At 35.8% G+C, this 23,960-nt stretch overlaps 4 protein-coding genes across 9 annotated transcripts in view; 1 reads left to right on the forward strand and 3 right to left on the reverse strand.

Moving 5' to 3' along the window:
* Positions 1–2,376, reverse strand: part of LOC103149733 (CD209 antigen-like protein E) — a 13,566-nt gene extending 11,190 nt beyond the window's left edge. For both annotated transcript variants that reach the window (XM_007569041.2, XM_007569040.2), the window contains exons 1-2: positions 2,071–2,376; positions 577–693 (exon numbers count right to left, since the gene is read on the reverse strand). In XM_007569041.2, coding sequence (XP_007569103.1) covers positions 577–693; positions 2,071–2,233 — 280 coding nt within the window. In that variant the 5' untranslated portion in view covers positions 2,234–2,376. The remainder of the gene's footprint in view (positions 1–576; positions 694–2,070) is intronic.
* Positions 1–22,846, forward strand: part of LOC103149734 (collagen alpha-1(XIV) chain-like) — a 95,890-nt gene extending 73,044 nt beyond the window's left edge. Inside the window, exons 33-44 of one of the 5 annotated variants that reach the window (XR_001664343.1) lie at positions 13,986–14,081; positions 14,167–14,220; positions 14,436–14,489; positions 14,640–14,693; positions 15,147–15,218; positions 17,179–17,214; positions 17,453–17,519; positions 17,834–18,022; positions 18,531–18,608; positions 18,744–18,899; positions 20,208–20,307; positions 20,764–21,112. Coding sequence is in view for 4 of the 5 variants with exons in the window: in XM_016680184.1 (XP_016535670.1) it covers positions 13,986–14,081; positions 14,167–14,220; positions 14,436–14,489; positions 14,640–14,693; positions 15,147–15,218; positions 17,179–17,214; positions 17,453–17,519; positions 17,834–18,022; positions 18,531–18,608; positions 18,744–18,899; positions 21,342–21,634 (1,149 nt within the window). In the remaining variant the exon portion in view is untranslated. Of the gene's footprint in view, positions 1–13,985; positions 14,082–14,166; positions 14,221–14,435; positions 14,490–14,639; positions 14,694–15,146; positions 15,219–17,178; positions 17,215–17,452; positions 17,520–17,833; positions 18,023–18,530; positions 18,609–18,743; positions 18,900–20,207; positions 20,696–20,763; positions 21,113–21,341 lie in introns of those variants that run through there. The other 4 variants (XM_016680183.1, XM_016680184.1, XM_016680187.1 and 1 more) reach the window with 4 other exon arrangements.
* On the reverse strand, positions 3,563–7,450 carry LOC103149732 (early activation antigen CD69-like). The gene is made up of 6 exons (XM_007569038.2): positions 7,070–7,450; positions 6,086–6,205; positions 5,908–5,970; positions 5,537–5,664; positions 4,458–4,567; positions 3,563–3,889 (listed from the first exon to the last, which is right to left on the reverse strand). Exons 1-6 carry the CDS (start codon positions 7,194–7,196, stop codon positions 3,718–3,720), a joined length of 720 nt encoding a protein of 239 aa, XP_007569100.1. The 5' UTR covers positions 7,197–7,450; the 3' UTR covers positions 3,563–3,717.
* Positions 8,463–12,107, reverse strand: LOC103149730 (C-type lectin domain family 2 member E-like). Its single transcript, XM_007569037.2, has 6 exons — positions 11,640–12,107; positions 10,859–10,972; positions 10,696–10,770; positions 10,487–10,614; positions 9,216–9,334; positions 8,463–8,645 (listed from the first exon to the last, which is right to left on the reverse strand). Exons 1-6 carry the CDS (start codon positions 11,815–11,817, stop codon positions 8,474–8,476), a joined length of 786 nt encoding a protein of 261 aa, XP_007569099.1. The 5' UTR covers positions 11,818–12,107; the 3' UTR covers positions 8,463–8,473.
* Positions 22,847–23,960: the final 1,114 nt, after the last annotated feature.

Here is a 23,960-nt window from a genome sequence, read left to right on the forward strand (position 1 = left end):
ACTATTTTATTATGAGAGGGGCAGGTCAGGGAAGACATAGGAGAGCCAGTTGGCGTTTCAGGGTGTGAAGATATAAAAATTATAGCCAGTTTGCTCTCCCTTTCCAAACATGTTAAAAGTTGCAAAAACAGCCGTTAGAGTCTGGTTCAGGTTTAGCAAGTCACATGGCAGGTGCTAAGTCATTGCATATAAATATCCTCCTCCCAGTATTGTGCATGTTCTGATGATCAGCTTATGTTTTGTATATTCACAAATTTATTGTGTCTGTTATTCTCTTAAGTTTGCTGAATCTTGGTTGCATGCTATCAAGTTTGCCTCTATTTTTGTCCATGCAAAAATAGGACATGAGCCCCGTTGTGTTTGAAGACCCAGAAAAAACCGGATGCTCTTGCACATTGCTGTTGATTTTCTGGTGATGCAAAATTTTGGCAGCAAACCAGCTTCATGTCCAACTAAATTACCTTGTTGCAGTATAAAATGTAGGCTTATGCTAACTAATTAATTACAAAGCATGTGGCATTTTATGTGCATTTTGACTAAAATACATCTTGCATTGGTGTGTTTCACTTTTCTTACAGCATATGGTCAGGCTGATGATGGCAACTGACATTGCAATCCATGGCAGCATTTTGCAGAGTTTTACTCTTCTGGAGGAACTTTTCCTCACAGCTGGTTGTCTTTGTGTCTGTTGGCCTGCAGAGGAAAAATGAGGGAGGAAATTAGCATTGAAATTGATCAGGGAGTAAAACAAACTTTATGTTCTTATAATTGTGTATCTGGTTTAAATAACATGTTTAAATATATAATGTAGTATTAGGTCTTAAATTTCTTCTTAAGGCTCATTTTGACCAACGGTCGTTTAGGGCATAAACGACCCTAAACGTAACATAATGTCTAGATTAGCTCTGTGGGCTAATCGAGGCCTCGCCACAGCTAAGAGCATCACTTTATTTATTATTTCCACCAGGAAAAAGAAATCAGCAAAGAGGTTTCCTCTGAAAACCTTGAGCTTTTCAGAGGAAGTGTATTGAAGCAATAGATGCTATAAAATTTTCTGATAGACAACTCTGCTGACTTAGGACTTAATATGTGAATCATCTTGGATTGAATATTTCTCCATAATTCCTCTAGATTCTGGGATATTAATTTTCAAATGAATGCAAAATAATCTTTTGTCTGAAGGGAGATCTTTGCACCAGTGAGTAACAATCAAATTATTTTTCTCTTTAGTCCAGTTAAGATTCCTCTGAACTTGTTTCTGATTCAGGCTTAGACAACGATCATGACAGTTGTAGACCTTTTACAACTACATTCCTCTATATGTGATGCCTCTTAAAGCTTTATGAATCACCCTCAAACTATTCGACTTTGTTTCCCAATCCTCTCCAGGCTGTTACCCTTGTTGCTTCTGCACCTCGTTCCTCCACAGTTTGTCCTTCCTCTGAAATGTCCGTCTATATTCCTGGCTAGTGCTGTGTGAACAGGCGGCTTCTTTAACATTTACTGTTTGAGGTGCTTTCTGCTTATGAAGGGAGGAGGTGACAGTCTGCTGGACAGCCATCAAGTCAGTAGTGGTCTCCATAAATTTGTTTGCCATAACATGATTTTTTTTTATTGAAAATAAAATTTCTATCAGTCTTGTGTTTCCATTAGCATAAACTAATTCAGAGAATTAACAGAATGCTTGATATGTGTTGTTCTGTGTGTAGTGAATCTAGACAATCTAAGCTTTACCTTTTGAGTTAAATTACCAAATCAAATGATGTTCTTTTGATAGCATATTAATACTTTTTGTGATGCACCTCTGCAAAGGCAATTTACTAGCTTTATGTGGACTATGAGGCTCTGTGGGCTAATCTAGACCTCAACACTGCTAAGGGCAATGATCACTTGATGCACATAATCTGGATTTGACACAATAACACCTTTAGATGTTTGTCCTAAAACAAACATGGAGAAGAAGAGACGGTACGTGCTTAAATCTGTTTTAGTGCTTAAAAATAACCAACATACAGGACCTCACTCAAAGAAGCCAAAGAAACGTCTCATGATGTCCTAAAGTTTACTTACCTTCTTCCTGTGGCTGAGAAACGGAGTAGTAATCATCAACGTCTTCTGCAGACTGGTAGATATTTACCTCCTTGTCCTCCCAGTCTGTTCTGTTCTCTTGCTCTTTTCTGGTATATCTCACCTTCTGGGACAGCTGTACTTTGGCGTAAATATCGGAGGACATTTTGATACAGCAAAGTGCTGAACTTGATTCCTCTGTATTTTGTGAAGTTCAAATCTATATTTGTATATCATGCAGCATCAAAATCTGGCTGTCAGAACTAGTACTGCTGCTGCTAATTTTGACCATCCTGTCATCTGGTTTCAGAAGAAAGAAAATGAGGAAGTGGCTTTGCTTAAAGACACACACACATTTAGACCAGAAGGTTATTTGCATTTGAAGCCCATACCATGAATTTGTGTTTATCATTATATTGTTGTAAAACAGATAACCTAGCCCAAAAAGACTTTGTTTTTAGGAATAGGGTTTTCTTTTTTGTATTTCATTCATGGTGTGTTGAGGAATGTTTGAACTCTTCACACACCACACAAACACATGCACAGCAGATTAGCATTTTTTTTCCACAGGAAATGTTGACTGTAAGTTCTGTTTTTTGTTTTTTTTTTTTAACGAAGAAACCGAAAGTGTTTCCCTCTGAGCTCTCATTGTTGAGAAACATGGCTTTTGTGGTAATCATCATTCAGATACCTTCAGTTTTAATTATTGAAATTTATATTAATTTATAGTCTTAAAAGCCACTTTGTACACATCGGCTGCTCAGTCATAGAGCAGGTTATGTTCAATGCTGCAAGTTATAGAAGAACGACTGCACCTCTTAATGCTGCCATTATGTTAATGTTTGAACTGTTTGCTAGTCATTCTAATGTGATGTTGTACAAGGAGGAGCTGAAGTGCTGTTCGCTGTATCAGATCTATGAACATTCATATCTGTTAAGATTTTTGCCTGGTTGTTAAATAAATAATGTTGTGGTCCCAGCAGAACATTCTGTTCTTCTGATATCTGCATTCATTTCAGGTTTGTAGCCTTGTTTATTTCATCCAATACAAACGTCTTTTAATATTGTTTTTTCTCTGAAGTTCAGTTTCTATAGACTTTAGCTTGTTGTTCAGAGTTGAACTTATAGGCAATCAGACATTAGTTTGGTATTTTTATACAGTTTTAAAAATAACATTTTGCTTAAAAATAATAAAACAAAATTCACATTTGAATCTGATTCAGATTTAGCTGTTGACAGATTAAATCATTTGATATTTACATTTTGTACGTTTTGTAAGTTACTAAACAGACCTTCTACTTTTAGCTAATTTAAGCCTTCATATAATTTTGCAGTATGAAGACTGTTATATTATTGCTGAATTCTTTCCAGCCATTCATTTGAATGCTTATACTGAAGTAGGAAGAAAACTCTACTGGCACATCAGCCCCACCAAGATTGATTTTTCACCAGCTGCTGCTGGATGTTGGTGTTTCTGAATCAAACAAACCAAGAATCAGGTTTTATTTTTATTTTATTTTCCTGAATCATTCTTTTAATTACAAAGCTTAAATCTAACTCTAGGTTTTACTTTGTGGTTGCTGTAGAACTGATTGCACGGGGTTTGCTCTTATAGTAATCATAATTGTAACTTTTCTCTGTATATAGTCCTTAAGTTTTACTGATGTTCTTTTCAGGTTTAAGGTCACCAAGATGCTGGACATTTTTCTTCTCACAGATCCAGTATTTTAATCCAGTTTTGTCAAGCATCCAAAGTCCCTGTTGATCAGTAAATGCTTTGGACTCTGGCTCCGTTTTGACATTTACTCCATCCCTCCAGGAACTGTAAAAGTGAAAACACCAGTTAGATCAAGAAAGAAGCAGGAATTATTTTAAAAATTGATGATTTTTTTCATTAATGATACTTCTGGCTAAAATGTGTTGCAATTATGAAAAACTGCTACAGCTGAAAATATGAGCATTTAAAGGCTCACAGCGACTCAGTCCAGCTTTAAATTACCACATATCACTAAAGTGCTGTACAGAATACATTAAAACAATCACATTACAAATGGCATTACTATATTCATATGTCATTTCACTATTGTAACATTCTACTGATCAACCTAACAACCTTTAATCAACCTGCTGACATTGAAATGAAAACCAGTTGAAGATGATAATAAAATTATTTATGCTCAAAATTCAGATCAATTCATTTGACATTTCATTCGTCACATATGAGACTCTATTCCAAGCTTTAGTATCTGTTGATACCAGTGACAAACGGCTTGTTGGAGTTAACACAGTCTGAGTGAAAATGTGCTGATATTTTCAGCAACATAACATGATTTTTGTTTTTATTTCTGTCTCAGTTAACCATAAATTTGGTACAAAGTGAATCTGCTCACCCATATGCTAGATCTGTTCCATCTACCCATTTCCATTTCGCAGTCCATTCGTCTGAACTTTGAAGGCCGATCCAGGAATCTCCATGTATCTTCATTCTTTCAATCATCCCCTGTAGAATTTTTAAAAGCAAATAATGAATTTTGACGATGTACACTTTCAATTTGCACTTCAGATTTTTTTTCCTAATTGTGACAAATTCTTTCCTGTTTATTTTATCTATCAAATTATAAACAAACAATATTTAACACTTGTTTGAAATGACAGAAATCAGACATTGTGTTAATATGATGAAAAGTTATCAAAATTATTGATCAAAGTTTTTTTTATTATTATTATTTTAAAAATAGTGAAATAACAGCACAGTGATCTATACCCAGAGTTTGTTGAGTCAGATGGACTGGCATCACTGGATTCTTTTCACCAAATTTATATGGATTTTTTCCTCCACTTAGTTAAATTGTTTTCTAAATTTTACCTTAAAAAACCAAACTCCTCTTGCTGCAGTGGAGGGTTCAGGACAGCAGGCTGCATACAGCCAGGCAAAACTTTTTTTTACTAGCAAGTTTTATTTACAACTACAAATATTGCAGATGTTTTATCTTATCCAAACCACACAGTGAGGTAATATATGTCAGGCAAAAAGTTTATGAGGTGAAAAACTGAAAGGTATTTAACTTAAATGAAAATAGTACAACTGTTTCACACAGTTGAGTAAACCTTAAATTTGTGCAGGATTAGCACAAACATAAGTAAAAAAAAAACTTATACCAGTTCAATATTCATCACTCATTTTATGAGCACCAGGTGGCAGACTAGATCTTCAAGCAACTGCATGTTGGCATCATCAGCCATTGCTTTATTTACTTGGTGTGGAGAGTTTAGATCATATATTTGTATAATTATTTTTTCTTGCGTCAACTAAAGTAAAAAAAAAAAAAATAATCTGCTCTCACAATAGAAATGAGATGATGTGTGATGACTGATATTTTCTTTGACTGGTTAAATGAGGCTGTGATATTTCACTGTGACAATTTGGTACAAAACAAGTAATTATTTAGAGAATGTTTCTAGTCTCTACCTGTTTCTCTTTGTTATTTAGAATCACCAGATCTCCTCCTCTGCTCATGCAGTCTTTCCTGCTCTCTGTCCAGTTTTTCTTCTCAGTGGATGCACAGTAGAAATATGACTCACGAAGCTCCTGCCATTCTTTAAAAAATGAGTTGGTGTTAATTTATTTGACAAAATACAGAATCATGCAATACTGCCTAAAAAAATAATACCAGATTTGAAACATAAACTGCAACCAATGAATTTCGTATCTGTGAAGTTTTGGTCCTGACATTGAAACTCCTGCAATTCTGCAAAGTAACTTACTGTTGATTTGTCTTTTTTCAAAAACAGTAGATAGTTTTCAGCAAAAATTGTAACATTAATTTTCTTTTGGCTCACCTGTTTGTTCCTTCGTGTGATTTTCAAAACGGGTTTGCAACGGTTTCTCAACAACTAAGTGATCTAAAGAAATCAGCAGGAAATGAACAAAGAAACCAGGGGGTTAAAACAAAAAAAAACAAAAAATCCTTAAAGGTTATGGTGATTTATAAAATGACATCAAAATCCGATTTCCTACAGATTTTGACTCGAACGCCGATATCCACAACAACCAGAAGGATCAACAGACCAAACATTAGGAAAACAGTGCTGTAGGGTTTTCCTTGGACAGCGAGGGGAGGCTTTTCAGTCTCTACTCCTTTAAATGACAAAATAAACACATTTTTGAAAGCCTTTATTTCCGGTAATTATGACTTCCCATTTACAGTTAACAAAACATATTTAAAATTAGAATATTACATCAGTAATGCATACAAAATTCAAGATGTTAATTTAAATTCACTATATTTCCTGCATGGAATCAGCTTAGTGTTGTTAATAGTAGCAAATATTTCCGGTAACACTTTATTTGACGGGGTGTGCATAAGACTGACATAACACCTGTCATAAACATTATTTATGAATGTTTATGACAGTTGTCATGAAGTGTCATTCGGTAAATAATTACACTTTTAATGCAAAGTTGCTCTAAAAGTTGCATTAAAAGTCAATTAAAAATGCCAACTTTGCATGATTTTGTAAATTATGATAATTTAATTCAAGGTTGGCATTTTTAATGGACTTGCGATGCAACTTTTAGAGCAACTTTGCATTAAAAATTTCTTTATTTACCAAATGACACTTCATGACAACTGTCATAAACATTCATAAAGACTTCTTTATGTTCATGACAGATGTCATGTTTTTGACAGTATCATGTCAGTCTTATGCACACCCCTTCAAATAAAGTGTTACCGTATTTCCTTCTTTTCTGCAAAACAGTGATAAATAAATGAAAACAAACAGAAAAAACAAATAAAGACCCCAAAGGCGGAGAGAAGGGTCATTATATATTTGATTGTGTTGTTTATATTCTTTGTAAAACAGACATTTTTCAAAGAATGTCTGTTTGAAAAATGTCTGCAAACTGCTCTTATCGCAGTAAAGATCAGAATACTTTATCTGTGCGATTTTGTTAAAATGTACCTGTTTTACGACATGGTCTTTGCTGTTTGATACTTACCTTCATTCTGTAGAGAAAGACCAACACCAAGGTGTGTAGAGGAATCTGGAGTCTGAACCGTTTCCTCTCCACTGTCCGGAAAGAATTCACTGCCACTTGTAGGTATAAACTCGATGTTCTCATACATGTTGCGAGATTTCTCAAGAAAGATGCAACTGAAAGCAGCATTTTGTTTCTCATGCCAAGCAGACAAATTCTTGGTCTCTTTTTGAAACCAATCAGATGTCAGTAGGAAGTACACAGGATGTTGTGGCAGGAAGCCATGCACACAAATACTAAAAGTTTAATCTTTAGTTAGAAACAAATTCCATATATTGCATAATGTGTTTATCTCTCATCTCATAAAAAAGCTACTCAAATGTAAATGTTGAAATAAATGTTGATACATCAGAGTTTCACTGAGCTAGTATCAGTTTTCTGACTTGTCGTTGTAAGTGGTTTTCTGCTAAATTAAATAAAAGTAATTGTTTTTCGGTGGAATTTCCGTTTGTTTTCTTGACCTGTCAGTATTTACAGTTGCTCAAAGTTCAATTGATTTGATTTAGAGTCACATTGAGTATAACATGAACACCAGCAATTTATTAGTAGACGGCTGAAAAAGGTTGAAGTGTATCACCACGTTTTTTTTATTCCTTTATCTTATCTTTGCCTTTATCTTTATCTTCTTCCGACATGGAAGAAACAAACATGATTAAGATAAGATGGCAGCAGCTCTTTCTGAAACGGCACAACTGACTACTGCTGCTCAAAGCAAATAAAAAATACGCCACTAAAATTCAAATGAATTGCGTAGGTTGGGTAGACAAAAACTGTATCTAAATAAAATTGGCATTACATCAAAATATGATCTAAGTATAAATAAAAAGCAGTTATTGGAGTAAAAAAAGCATAAAGATTAGTGTTTCTGGTTTGAGCATATTGTCTGATTTATTTATTTTTCATTATTAATATTTAAATAAAACACAAAATAATACTCGTATTCTGTGTATAAAAAAAAAAAAAGAATAATAATAACTAACATCTTTTCAAAATGCAGATTAAGGCACCAGAAACAAAACTTTTACCTACAGCTTTTGAAGTCAATACACGTATTAAATAATATTTGCACATTTGAACAGTACAAAATACCTCCAGTCTCAATACTTTATAAAAAGCCTCTGACTCCAAATTCCACCATGTGGCAATGCTTTAGTGACATATAAAGGGTTGGTGTGTGCAGCATCAGTGCAGCAGAGAAATGAGCTTCCATGGCTTCACCTGCAGCGTTTAGCCAGCTGCTCCAGTGCAGCCTGGGATTTGTATTTAAGTGGTTTATATTCTTCATCAGGTTTGTTTTTATCTTGCTTTGGTTATCTTTCCTTAATTAGAAAAGCTAGAAAATACAATGTACTTAGTATATAGTCCTTAAGTTTTACTGATGTTCTTTTCAGGTTTAAGGTCACCAAGATGCTGGACAATTTTCTTCTCACAGATCCAGAATTTTAATCCAGTTTTGTCGTGCATCCAAAGTCCCTGTTGGTCAGTAAATGCTTTCAACCCTGGCTCCGCTTTGACATTTACTCCTTCCCTCCAGGAACTGTAAAAGTGAAAACACCAGTTAGATCAAGAAAGAAGCAGGAATTATTTTAAAAATTGATGAATTTTTTTTCATTAATGATACTTCTGGCTAAAATGTGTTGCAATTATGAAAAACTGCTGCAGCTGAAAATATGAGCATTTAAAGGCTCACAGCGACTCAGTCCAGCTTTAAATTACCACATATCACTAAAGTGCTGTACAGAATACATTAAAACAATCACATTACAAATGGCATTACTATATTCATATGTCATTTCACTATTGTAACATTCTACTGATCGACCTAACAACCTTTAATCAACCTGCTGACATTGAAATGAAAACCAGTTGAAGATGATAATAAAATTATTTATGCTCAAAATTCAGATCAATTCATTTGACATTTCATTCGTCACATATGAGACTCTACTCCAAGCTTTAGTATCTGTTGATACCAGTTTCAAATGGCTTGTTGGAGTTAACACAGTCTGAGTGAAAATGTGCTGATATTTTCAGCCACATAACATGATTTTTGTTTTTATTTCTGTCTCAGTTAACCATAAATTTGGTACAAAGTGAATCTGCTCACCCATATCCTAGATCTGTTCCATCTACCCATTTCCATTTCGCAGTCCATTCGTTTGAACTTTGAAGAATTTGAAGACCGATCCAGTAATCTCCATGTATCTTCATTCTTTTAATCATCCCCTGTAGAATTTTAAAAAGCAAATAATGATTTTTGACGATGTACACTTTCAATTGCAGTTCACATTTTTTTTCTTAATTGTGACAAATTCTTTCGTATTTATTTTATCTAATACAAAATTACAACAAAACAATATTTAAATCTGGTTTGAAATGACAGAAATCAGACATTGTGAAACTGTGTATTGTATAAAAGCAACAATGTCACTCACAAATAAAATGATTATCGCATTACTCTTGTTCCTATCAATGTAGAAATTAATCATTAATGAATTGGCAGTCTGTATGGTAAATTATTGTACTTACACGTTAATTTATTCAAAATATACTGATGTAATCTAAAAGATTCTAAGAAAGATGACCAGTAAGATGACAGTACGGTCATCTACACCCAGTTTGTTGAAGAATTTGGAGACGACTAAATTTATCTGACATGGATTTCCCCCCACTAAGTTAATTTGTTGTCATGCAAGATGCAGTTTTACACACCTTAAGCATCAAAATGTTATATTACATTAGAGTTAGAATGAACTGACAGGCATAAAGAAGCTAAATTTATATTTCCACACTTTGAAAATTCTTATATACTAGGTTTTGGTATAATTGAAAAGTCTGTCATCATATTTCTTCAAAAAATATATTGATCAGATTTTTAGTATGTCTGATCAAAAAGACAAATAAATACTAAATGCAAGCTGTTTTTTTTTATTCTTATTTCAGAAAGCTGAAATAAGAAGAGAAAAACAGATATTACTCTTACTACAGGAGTGTTTAGGAAAGCAGGACTATTTTTTACTTTCATTGCCATTTTCACCATTAAGTTTATGAGCACCAGGTGGCAGACTAGATCTTCAAGCTCCAGCATGTTGGCATCATCAGCCATTATTTAATTTTCTTAGTGGGGAGAACTTTAGAACATATCTTTGTATATTTATTTTTATGTGTCGCTTAAAGGTATCAAAGTCAATGTGTTCCTACAATTACAGGGAAAAGTGATGTTTTCTTGCTACTATTGCACTTTGTCTGAATTACTGTGACAGTTTGGTCCAAAAAAAAACATGTAGTATTACACAAGTGACTGTTCTGAGATTGTGACTAGTCGTCTTGGATTCAACTGAGAAAAAAAAACGCATAATAATCTTATAACAAGCAAACCTGTTTCTCTTTGTTATTTAGAATCGCCAGATCTCCTCCTCTGCTCTCGCAGTCTTTTCTGCTCTCTGTCCAGTTTTTCTTCTCAGTGGATGCGTAGTAGAAATATGACTCACGAAGCTCCTGCCATTCTTTAAAAAAAATTATTTATTTTTTTTTTTTATTTGCAACATCGCAATACCAAAAGTATTGCAATGTAATTAATGTCCTACCTGTCTGGTTCTGATTTTCTTGTCCCTGGTTCTGACACATGGAATGTTCTTTAGGTTTCATACGTATTAATAGAGCTACATGAAGAATAAGCATGAATGTTAAAATGAAGGAATATTTGTGGGTAAAGAGATGTTATCCAAATAAAGGTGAAGTTTTACTTACAGACTAGCACACTTATCCCCGCCAACAACAGGAGGCAGAGTAAACCCAAAGTTACCGTAGCAACCTTGTACCAGTTTCTCTGGATGGTTGGTGGACGCTTTTGAGTCCGAACTCCTACAAAATCAAGGAGGAGTTTGACTTTTTATCTTTCAGAGTTTTAAAATGTATTATAATTACAAAGTATTGACTTGATACAGCAAAAATAACTGTTGTATTATAATGCATAAAACCTTGTATTAAAAGGTTTGTACATAGGACAAAAAAAAAAAAAAACTAGCTTTGACATAAACTGTGTGGAGGCGTCTTTATATTCTGAAATTACACGTCAAATCTACGTTAGCAATTTAACTATTTGTACAAAATGTCCTAAATGAAGCACATAAACAATATAAATGTTTTCCTTTAATTAAATGGTTATGAAACTACAAATTTATGCCAAAATGTTTATGAAAAAGCAAAATTTAAAAAAGTTATATGTCTGAATCCTGAAATGGCTGCAGAGTTACAGCCATTGCATAATGAAGCAATGTCAAAACTAATGCAAAGTCAATCAGTTGCAATAAATATATTTAATTAAAGATGTGCCTGTTTTTACTTTTCCTTTTAAATTTTAGCACATTTTCCAATGTCAAAGCATAATATATTCATTGATACCGAGAAGATAAATAATGCAACCTTTTTAATATCTGATACTTTCTCAGGTTTTGTCAGTATCAAACCATACCTGGAATATTTAGAAAGCTGATTATGTAGTAAATATTTATGATTCATTAAAACCTACCTCGGGCGTTCCTGGAGGGATTAACTCGATGGCAGGTCAACGTCTCGGCACTCTCGTAGATGTCGACCACTTTCTCCTCCTTCTCCTCTTTCTCCACTTTCCTTCCTTTTCCTCTCACTTCTTTGCTGTACCTCACTTTCATGGTCTTATCCGGGTCTTCGTAAATGTTGCAAGACATCTCAAGATGGACGGAAGCAGATTGTTCCCTTACTCTCCTGCAGGACTTAAGAAGTTGTTTCAGTAGCACGAGTTCCTCTTCTTGCTTAGCTCAATCAAGTCATTTCAAGTAATTCCACCAGAGTTTCAAAGTCGATTTGATTTTTTTATTTATTTTTTCTCTTCAAACCCCAAAAATTAGGATACCGAAGCTAATGTGTGAGGTTTTGTGCAGGTTTGCTGCTCTTGTGTAATAATCAGCTCTTGACAGGAAGTGCTGAGATGGTTATCACCGGAGAACATATACGCACCAGATGGCTTATCGCGTCACAGTACAATACATTAAGCTGAGAGGAGCTTTTAATATAAAAGTTGTAATAACTGATTTATGTTTTGACACATTTTTTTCTTGTCAGGACTGCCTCTTCTTGAATGTGCGATATCTGTTAATTTTTAAGGTTTTGCTGTAATGATTTTTTAGTCGCAAAGTAGAATTTCTTTTGATAAACAAGCTAATTAAAAAGCTGTAAGTATCGTAAAGCAGCCATTAACTTAAAGATTTACTTAAGTAGTGAATATAAAACATGACACAGATGTAAGTGGTTTATTTTCCTTCCCTGGTGTAACAGAGAGAAGAGCTCGTGTGTCTGTGTGAGTTTTGATCGAAATGATTATAGTGATGGTTGTATGTATTTTTGATTTTGTTTGGAGCCACCTAGTGGTGTGATGAGTGACTGCATGCAACGGGTCCGTCAGGCACTCTCGCGGCTTCCTCCACCATAATTCTGAGGAGCGCTGGTGGAGGTAGGTGCGAGAGAGGCAGCTCTTCACTTCTTTTTTTACTTAGGGTCATATTTTTCTAGTTCAACTATTAACAAGGTACTGTAAGAATATTTAACATTTATAAATATAATTTGTAAAGTTTTCTTGTGGTTGGGCTGGAAAAATGTGACCCTATGAGTGGGAGCTGCGCCGGTTGGTGTTCGTGGCTGACCACTCAGTCACGGCGCTAACTGTGTCTTTTATTTTTCAGCCTGTCGGACCACTTGGCTGCAGTCAATCACATTGTGAGGAGTTTTTCATCTTTTGTTGTGCTAGGTGACCAACAACATAATAAGAAGAGTTACACTGGGCCAAATAAGAGCAAAGATCTGAACTTGTTTGGTGTTGATGTGATGTACAACGATCACCGTGATTATTTCCTCCTTTACATCCTTTCACCTTCTCAGATATGTTAACAGGAATTAAGACTAAATAAGCTTCAAGCATCAGCCAGAAATAGTTTGATTAACCTTGTGAATTCAAAAAGTACATCCAGATGTTCAATGGCTATTTTAATTAAACTGGACGTGTATGATGTATAAATTTAATTAATTTAACCATAAATAAATGTGATGAATATAGAGATTAACATATTTATAACTTTTCTTTTTCAGAATGTCAAATGAAATGCTTAATTTAAATGTGACCATACTTCTAGACCATGATATGGATTGAGTTTTTTCTTTATCAGATAGAACAGTGTGTGCTAGGAAGGAAACGTATGACACAAGCCACCAATACTGTGACTTTGTCGACTTTGTGGTTACAATGAGGTTTGAACATAACACATGATGACCAATTTTATAAAACCTTAACATGGTTGTTAAAAAAAAAAGGAGAAGAAACAACTTGCAGTGTGCAAGACTGACAGTTGTCGTTCAGTTGTCGTTACTCTGGACATAATCTGGATTGTTTTCTCATCACTTATGTCATCTTTGAACATCCAGATGGTGTTATGCATATATTTTAGGAATTCTGCATAATAATATAACACAAATTGTGTTTGTATCTTCAGTATGTGTGCCTTACTCATGCTTATTTAAGACAACTGGTTGATTATGTCACTGAGGTAGAAACCTTTCAGCACTTTCTCTCATTATAATGAGATGTTGCTCCTGTGATTGTTTCCTCTGGAAGTTAAATGCTTCTGTAGCAAACTCAGGACAAACCACTGCTGAACTCCTTATAGGATCACAGAGAGCCAGTGTTTTGGTGTTGGTCAGGACTCTGGCAGCAGTATTTATAAGGATGTTTATAAGAATGTTAAATTGCAAATCTGTTGAAGTAAAGAACTTGTCAGTCTTCTTATTTCAAGCTGTTGAACTGGATCTGAATAGTTTTTTATTCATCTTCTCCTTCTTTCATCAGGGACCCGCAGGTCCTGTTGGAGATACAGGCGTGCCCGGACCTCAAGGACCCCCTGGACGTCAGGGACCAAGCGGCCGCTCCATCATTGGACCCCCTGTAAGAACATCTGGCTTTCTGATTTACATTTTACAGTTTCTATGCGACCACATTCATTTTCAGTACCTGGATCTGTTGTCTGCAGGGTCCTGCAGGTGAGAGGGGGCAGAAAGGTGAAGCTGGCCAACAAGGACAACAGGTAACAACTGTTCACCTGATATCCGATGTTTAATCTGGGATTATTCTACTTTTCACTTTTTAAATTTATTTATTTATTTTTTATTTTTTTTTTTTTTTGCAGTAAGGCCAGATTATTTGTTCATGGAACGCTAATTGATCATGATATTCCTGAGAGATTTTAGTAAATATTGATATGGTAGCGATTTAAAGAACTTATTTCACGTTTTTTCTCAGGGTATACCTGGAAGACCTGGCCCTGCAGGAAGAGAAGGACCTCCAGGACCCAGGGTCAGTTCCTCTTAATATTACAATCTTTCAGTAGTGAAACTGTGAAACAACTTTAAAGTATTTTGAAGACTCCATGAAAAAAATGATTATTGCTGACATTAAATAGTCAAAGTCTACCTCCGGCTTTATAATTTACTTTCACCTCTACAGGGACTTATAGGCAAAGACGGCCCACAGGGCAGACAGGGACCCCCAGGAACTATGGTGAGACCTGCATAAAATCCCTCCAGTAATGAAGGACTTCTTCATTTGTATTAAAACTATTGCTGGAGCAAATTTGTTTCTGTGCCTCCAAGTACAGAAGCAAAATAACATAATTGCTTATTTCTAAAATGCAGTTAACTCATTTGTATATTCAGAATGTGTTATTATTTGGGCATTTGTTGCTTCAAATACAGAACCTCTGAATGTCTTTTCTGGCAGTTTGGTCTGAGAATGTATTTTTTGAAATAGTTTCAAATTATTTCTTTAAACAAAATTTGCAAAAGAAATTGAAGGATAAATTATGAGATATTTCATTGCTAGTGGTTATTGGCTGTGTGATTAAATTGGGTGAACTCTCTTTAGGTAGAAAGAAAACTTGATAATATGCAGAAGAGAAATTGCTCATGCAAAACCATTGATTTCAACTGATTTTTTTTCCTTCTGTGTGCTCAGGGGACTCCAGGAGCTCCTGGATCTCCTGGAAATACCGGCCCCCAAGGAAAACAGGGAACCCTGGGACCACCAGTGAGTCTGGAGATCATACCGACCTGTCGTGAACTTTTTTTTCTTGGTTTGCATTTATTAAAGAGAACATATTCTTTTATATCTAGTGCTGTGCAAATATCCCAGAGGCAGCAGGACGTAGCGTCAGTCAGGCTTAGCAGAGTGTGTCGGACAGCCTGGGAGCCGGTAAGGTGGCTAACGGGGGATTAATGGCTCCCTGTCCAGTCTGTCTATGACCGTATTTGATACGCAGACACCCAAATGAAAGGCAGAGTGAAGAGTATTCAAGCTGACACAAAGGCAGACATCTGAGTTCAGATTATATTGTGAAAAGAACTTCAACAGTTTAACCCTTTGTGTTATGCTTAAATAGCGACACTGACAACTTCTCTATCAAGAGCTTTCACCAACTCTTTTTACAGCATGAACAGCTTATTAAGTCATTTTTCAACCTAGATCACCCATTAATGAATTTCTAATGCATTACAAAGACTCAACTTTGGTTCAACAAATGTTAAGTTGGATTTTTAAAATTGCAATCTGCAAAATTCAAACCAAAGCAAAGAAGAAAAAAATCTCTAAGGCGATTTAAACACATCTTTCTCTGGCATTTTGTCTTGGTTTGTTTTCTATGCTTTGGCATTTATTTGCGTTTGCGTGAAAGGAAACCATATTTTCATAGCAGCGCCAAAGAAGAAACAAGACTCTGTGGGAGGCGATAAAAGCTGCTGATAAATGAGTTTGCATCGCTTTGATAAAATGTTGTCAAGCATGTAATCATCGCTGCGTGGGCGGACTGCAGAGAGCACTCATCAGCTAATTACGGCACCACTGTTAAGTTATTGCTCTTAATGAGGACTTGGTGGAGAAAAATACCGAGCAGTGAGTGTCGGGGATTGACACAGTTTCTAAAACAATAAATCTCTGCAATTTTCTTGCTTTTGTTGTTTCTTTATTTTGTGCTTTTGATTTTCTATAAATGATGTTTAGTCTGGAATAAATTTCTACATATTTTCTTTACCTTGTTTACATATTACGCATGAAGTTAAGGTAAAGATTAGACTCTGCCAAAGTCTGAAAAATATCACAATAAATAAATATTTTAATGTAGCATAATCTGACATTGAAAAAATAGAATAAAATCCAACTTTTAAATTTAATAAATGTATTTGCTGGTCAAAAATATTGTATATTAAGAAAAATCTACAGTGCTACTTTATGTGTCTGAAGCTGTTTCTAATGTTTCTCATTTTCTAGTCAGGCATATGCATACCCACAAGTCATTGGTATAAATATAAATATTCCATAATAAAGAGGCTGATTTGTCTTAACCAGTCTACAAAACACAATGTAAGTCAGGCCAGTGTGAACAAATGCTAAATGCCACTGGAACTACCACTGGAACTGTGTGTTTTTGAACGACAGGACGTTGAGGAGGGTCTGCTGTCACTCAAAGAAAGAATATGTGAATATTCTTCTTTTGGCACCACAAAAAAATCAATGCATATGGCTAAACAACAAGACATGGTTCACTAATCACTAAATCAACCTTCTTCCATGACTTTCTCAGTTCTTTGACCTAAAGCTCATATAAAATATGTGAACTGAGCTGAATAAAAGAGTGTATCAGACAGTCTGATACAGATGGCCCTGCAGCATAGTGCAGTCTGACGTCTGTGAGCTCATGACAGTTGATCAGAATATGAGCTTTTTATACGCTGCTAAATGTTAACCTTTTCATGGCTATAATGAGTTAGATGTAGAGATATGTGAATAGAAATGCAGTGGGAAAGGGTTTTTTTGTATTTTCCAATAAACTTTGTCTTTCTGAAGACTTTCACAGCTTCTATTGAGATGAATTTTGCTTTGAGGTCAATGAAGTCTGAAAACCATATTTCCTCTGAGTCAAAGTCTACATCATGTATATTATTTGTATGTTTATTTTTGTTATTAATGTTATATTTTACCTATTTTATTGCAGGGTCCACCAGGAACAAAGGGAGAGAAAGGTGAACGGGTAGGTGTCTTTTTCTTATCTTATTTTGAATAAGATAAGAATGAAAGTGAATGAAAGTATCATAAATATTACATTAGCTGTAATGTTTTGTTCAAATGTTCAGGTAAAGTAATTTCTCAAAACATCTTAAATGAAGGACAGTTGAACATAGCATACATTAACCAAGTTATGATTGATAAGCATGGATGAGAAGCTGGAAGTCTCAAACTACATTAAATGATCTTTCCTCCGTCCACAGGGTGACCTCCAGTCAACGGCGTCAGTTCAGGCCATTGCCAGACAAGTCTGTGAGCAGCTGATCCAAAGTAAGTTAGGAAGAGAGGATGACATGGAGACATGGGCCTTAAAATAAGTCCAGGATTTTCTTTGACATTGATTACATTCATAGAATCACAAACATGAGGGTTTGTTTTGTGTAAAAGCAAAAATCTAAGAGAACCCTTACTCTGTTGTTCACAGTCACACTTTATTATCTGAAGAATAATAGTAGTTGAACAGTCAAAGGTTTAACTCTTCCCTTTAATCCATTGATCTGCTTTTGTTCTCCATCATGTGTTGCTCTTACTCAACAAATTTCATAATGCGACTTGACTTTCTCCTTTTCTTGTCCCTTTTCCAGGTCACATGTCGCGCTACAACACTATCTTGAACCAAGCGCCCAGTCCACCAGTGTCCATCCGCACAGTGCCTGGACCTCCAGGAGAACCTGGTCGTGAAGGTGCCCCGGGACCCCAGGGAGAACAGGGACCACCAGGAAGGCCAGGCTTTCCTGGCCAGAATGGTCAAAATGGAAATCCTGGAGAACGAGGTGAAGCAGTGAAAGTTTGGCTTTGAGATGTTTCAGATACTGAATATCAAAAGTTGTTGTACAAATAGAAGTGTATTTGTTATGTAAATAGAGATATTCTCCACCCCCATCTGGACTATTATCACATAATAACCTCAAACATCCACACAACTGAGGCGTAAATATACCACACACCTGCTGATGCATATTCAATATGTACCAACCATCACATATAAAACATAGAAAAACGTTACAATCCAGTGGTTGGAGTTTTGTCAAACTAAACATACTGAATGCTAAACATTTATCTTTTTTGTACTTACTGCGTTTAAATTAATAAACCACTACATAATTTAAAATATTTTTTTTCTAAAACACATTTTTATATAGCTAAATAATTTCTGGCAGTAAGAAGTTTAAACATATTTGTGAAAGTTAACATTATGCATAAGGATTTGTTTTAAAAAGTAGAAGAATAACAATTTGTACTTTCTTTAGTCTAAAAAAAAGTGCTTGTTTCTGTTTCCAGGTCAACCAGGAGAAAAGGGGGAGAAGGGATCTGCAGGCGTTGGTGTCCAGGGCCCCAGAGGGCCTCCGGGGCCTCCTGGTAAATCATCACATTAAACCACACAGGATCCACACAGGATCTGTGCTTGATGTTTGAAGATGTTTCGTTTTTTTTCTTTAACAGTTTATATAAATATAGTGTGTATAGTTGAACTCTAACCTTTCCACTCCGTAGGTCCCCAAGGACAGGGCAGACCTGGCAGCCAGGGTCCAACAGGTCGCCCTGGAAACCCTGGAACTTCTGGTCGGCCCGGAGTTCCCGGTCCAGTCGGCCCTCCAGGACCGCCGGGATACTGTGACCAGAACTCTTGTTTGGGCTACAATGTTGGAGGTACGTAGGCTCTAAAGGAGCAATAATGATGCATGCTCCGTCGTCAGGCAACTTCAACGTCTTAATGGTTTAAACCATGTAATTGAGCATGAAACTCTTTCAGTCGCCGTGTTAATCTTTTCCACGGAGGGTTCTCAGGTGAAACATTTAATTCAATAAGCCGCTTTTCATCTTGAAAGGCTTCTACTGACTTAAACAGTTTGCATGTTATCAAAGTCCTCCCTCCCACTGTGTGTATTTAAAGGTGAAACATGAAACACCTTCAAATACTCAGCTATAGTACACATACCACCTTATGTGTGTGTCTGATTGTTTATGCTGCATTGTTTTATTTACATTGGTCTCGTTTTTTGAGGAAACACAAAGTGAAGCATCCAAACAACAAGGAGCCATGTGTAAACCTCCACCTCTGAGGAAAAATGAGCCTCATGATTGTTTATGCCTCTTGATTTGCTCTGAGTTCAGTTAGAACATTAAACTGGACAATGAGAACTTAGTTCATTGTTGAAAAGATAATTAAATCTGCATTTTAACAAAGCAATTGTTTCTGAAAGTTCAATTCTAAAAGTGACAAGGAAGAAGGGAAATCAATGCAATTTTATGAAACATTTACTTTGCTCAAAACTGTTTCTGGCTTTTTTTTGTCCCAAAAGAGGAAGTTTTGCAAAAAAAAACTATCTTAGATGTACGTGTGTTCCTAAGCTACTAGCTTTCACCACAAGCTTCTTAAGAAAACCATTAAAGTTGTAATTAATTGTAAAAAAACACAGAGAAAGAAAACACCAGACAAAATTATAGTTATTAAAAATGTTGATATAAAAACAAGAGGGGGACCAAACCATTTAGTCTTGTTTTTAAGTTCTTGCCTGCAGCATCTGTTTGAAATTGCATGATTTTCTCCACACTGGAGTAACCAAACCATAAATAAATTATGTATTTTATCTTTTTTTCACCTGAGTTGTTGTTTTACTGAGTATTATGCTAAAGATGCTCTTTGGAGGGTTTTCTGATTTCAAAAATAAACCAGAAGTCATTAGACAAAACAGAACACCTCTACAACATTACTAAGTGATCAAGTAAATTGTTGGTAATCGTTTACACCAATTATAAAAATCTCCAACATTTTATTGTTCAAAGCCCTTTGTAAGAGTCATCTTTTCCCATTTAATGCATGGTTGTGTTGATCTTTAAGGTGTGCAGTCTGCATGGTACTGTACTGTAAAGCTTGTGGCAGATCCTGCATGTTTTACCCTTTCTTCTGTTTTTGTGTCTGTTTGTCCACCATCCTCTTGTCACTTCATTGTCAAGCTTCACCAGAAAATCATTATGGTGATTACTGAATGGTTTCTGCAACGCATCAACCACAAGTTAGAACTTTAACAGCTGCTGAGGCTTCAAACTGAAGAAGGTGATAAAGTTTTTTGTCAGTCCATTAGCTGATTACAACTTCTACCATGATGATATGTGCAAAACTTATGGCCAAGACAAAGGTTTCAAGAAAAAACAAAACAAACAAAAAAAAAACTTTTACCACTTCTCTACATGTGCACATTCACATCATAATCTTGTCATATTTTCAATATTTAGATTAGAATGAGGAAAAAAAAGGCCTCATTTTCTTTAAATATTTATTGAACAGTGATGGGTGAGTGAAGTACACATATCAAACATGCCAGTTTAGCTCATAGTAACACCACAATATTCACTAGTTGAACACATTAGTTATATGTTTGTGGGATACTTTTGCATGTAAAATGAGAACACAACATCAAATATAAGTATTGCATAAGGCTGAAGAGTTTTGAGATGAGATGAAATCGTAAACATACCTTGACCATCATCCTTCTCTGACTTTTTCTTCTAGATTACGATCATCCAGTTCCTCTTTTTTAATCCGGAATCTTTACTGACTTTGTACAAACTCCAGTAACACAGATCACCTCTGTAAAGCGACTAAGCGAGACAGAACCTAATACATATAACGCACGTTTTAACTTCAAGTAACAGAAAGTCTTGAGAGAGAGATTAATTTTGTGGCGTTGTGACAGTCTGAATGTAAGCTAATGGATAACAAATCTAATATTTGCTAATGAGATATGTTTTTTGTTTTTTTTTAAATAAAATCAAATGTTTCTTACTCTAACTTTAATCTTCAAGTAGTTTATCCAGAACTTCTTCTAACTTGCCCATAGTCCTATGACTCCATAACCTTGGTACTCATGGCTTGGTAACTCTTGCTAACTCTTGTTCTTCTTTCTTTTACTCCTTCCTTTTTATCTCTATTCATCCTTATGTTAACCCAAATAAATCCCAACAAATTGCCCTCCAAACACTCTTTTCCTTGGTGATGGGAATCGACTACCTTTCTTTGGGGCGCTCACTGACTGCTTGCTCAACTTGGTGGCACTGGTGGGATCACTTCCTGGGTGACTGGCCACGCAGAAGGGGAAGAGATCACTGACGTCCGCGGTATCCCTCCAGTCCAACTTCCGTCCAGCGTTTTCCAAAACTACGGGGAGGCAGAAGAGGATGACCCATACCGCTACTACCAGCCCAATTACCCAGCTCCTCAACCCGTCTCGCCTGATGACCCCGCGCTGGCGCTGGACGATGTCGAGCTGAGGTCCCCCGGCGTGTACCGCAGCAAACGGAGCACAAAGGCGGAAGAGGAGCAAGCCGGGACAAAGAGGAGAATAAAGAGAGGAGTGAAGAATCTTCCTAAACTAACTAACTGAGAGGAGGAAGCTGGAGGACAGAGGGACGCTTGCTCTTTGTGATTGGAAGGCTTGGAGCCATTATGAACTAATCAACAAGTGCCTGATGTAGGGGGTTTCTTATGGACATTGGAGATGGAACGGGAGGGGTAATGAGGTTGGGAAAACTTAACTCATCTATGCTATTGAATTAACTTCAACAGAACAGATTTATTTAGCTTTATTCATTTTGTTTAGGTCAAGCAAAGTGCTCAGAAAGGTACTGAACTTTTGTTCATAGTACCCAAAAACTGTCAGTATTCAATTTATCGATTTGTTTTCAGGTCTTTTGGTTTTTCAGCTGGTTGTTTAAGTGCCTCCTAGTGTTTTTTCTGGTACTTTGATGGTAAAGTAAAGTATCTTTTGTTTGAAGGTCTCTTTTGATGTCTGTTAGCCATGGAACGATTTGCTTGAGCCTTCCATTTGTTTATTTAACCAGTGAACGTGTAAAATGGTTTTACAGTGCAACATTTCCTGTAATCCTTTCTTTTGGCCATGTTTGCACCAAGCTGTGTGATTTACACCCCACCCCTCTGTTTTGAAGGCACGTACAAATTGCAGCCAGGGATTTTTCCATCTTCACAACTGGTATTTGTGGAGTTGTGCATGTTTTTATTTCATTTTAACATGTGATGTATTCATTTCTGACCTGATAAAGCCACAGATACACCTAACCTACATATCAAGATGGTTTTATGAATGCTTATTGATATAATATTAAGCTAATACATGTATGTTTGAGAAGGTTGATTAAACTAAAACTTTATAAATCCATAGATAATGTGGGCAAAAAACAGACTGCTGTTTCTCACCTGTTGCCTTTTAATTTTACCAGTTAATTTTTTTTCAACATTTCCTGTTTGTATTTGTAATCTATCAGTTAGCCATCTGTTCCAGAGGAAATACTCTACATCCATTTCTTTTTTTTAATTTTAGGTCAGCTTTAGAACATAAATGAGTAAAAATAAATTAAGCACACTAATTCCATATGTATGATTGGTTTATTATCTTAGTTTTCATGCTGTACCTTTTTTTTTTTTCCACTTCCGTTTTCCTTGTCGGTGTGATTAAATTATATCCAATCACATTTTCAATTTTGTAAATGTTTCCTCCATTCGGTTTTTTTCTGAAGCCTTTGGTCTGTTACTGCAGCATCTGATCAGAATGTTTAAAACTAAAAAGAAAAAAAAAAAATCAAGGAAGTAATTTATTTTTTACTTGGTGTTGATTTTCTCAGAACAATAAAACTGAAGTACAAGCGTTTGGAGTTGTGTCTGTGTGTGGTCTGGTTAATTGTGATGCTGTCCCTCAGCAGGGAATGCGACTGAACTGGGGGGAATAATTAAACTCGAACAGGAAGCTCTAAAATGAGCACTGAGGCTGCGGGAAGCTGATTGAACACCTGGCAGAAAAGCTAGACCACCTAGCTCTCTATCGCTCCTTCATCCTCTGGTCTGAGAGTGGAAATCTCAGGGCAAACTGAGAATAATTTTATATTTGAGGTTGAATCCCCAACAGGTGGTAAAGCGTTCAGCTGTGCTGTGTCTGACTGAACTCGGTACTGCACCTGTTTCAAAGCAGTGGCTGAAATTAAAACTGCAGAGGTCAAAGCTTTCAACCTCATGCGCCAAAAATTTCAAATTTTCTTCAATGTCTTACAGTAAGTGAATAATAATTTATCAACGTGTTGATGTTTCAAATGTTTTAAATGCCACATTGTCTTTCTGTAATGGTTATAGTAAGTTATGAACTCACTCCAGTCATAGCAGCTCCAGAACATACTGTAAAACGATCAGGATCTTTCCTATTCAAAGAGCTTAAAAATACTTGCAATAAATGCTCTTGATTCGCATGAAAAAAAAAGCTCATTTTTTCAACATATGTGATACAGAATCACCTAAAAATGAAAATGTTCTTCTTCAATATAATTTCTTCCTGTTCATTTCTAGTGTAACAAAGTAGAAACGAGTCTGAGAGTCAGATACCAGGTCATAACTTTGACCCCCTCCACTCTTCAGGGGCCTGACTCCAACTGATTCCTCCTTCCTATTAACAATGTCCCTCAGGCTCCAACTATCTGCTCCAGTCAGGTTTGCTCTCATTTATCCATTTTATAGCTTTTCATGACCTGAATTTGTTGTTGTCTTGGGAATCTTATTCAGGGATGGTTTAGGTTCAGTTTCTCTACCGCCCCCATGACGTTTGAATCTTTGTACCACTGGGAACTTCTGGAGGTTAAAGTTCTAGATAATGATAACAGTTCACATTCATCCTAACTATATTAAGTCAATTAAATATTACTTATCCT

Source organism: Poecilia formosa, unplaced genomic scaffold, assembly GCF_000485575.1.
Source record: "Poecilia formosa unplaced genomic scaffold, Poecilia_formosa-5.1.2 Scaffold235, whole genome shotgun sequence".
Classification (NCBI taxonomy): Eukaryota; Metazoa; Chordata; class Actinopteri; order Cyprinodontiformes; family Poeciliidae; genus Poecilia; species Poecilia formosa.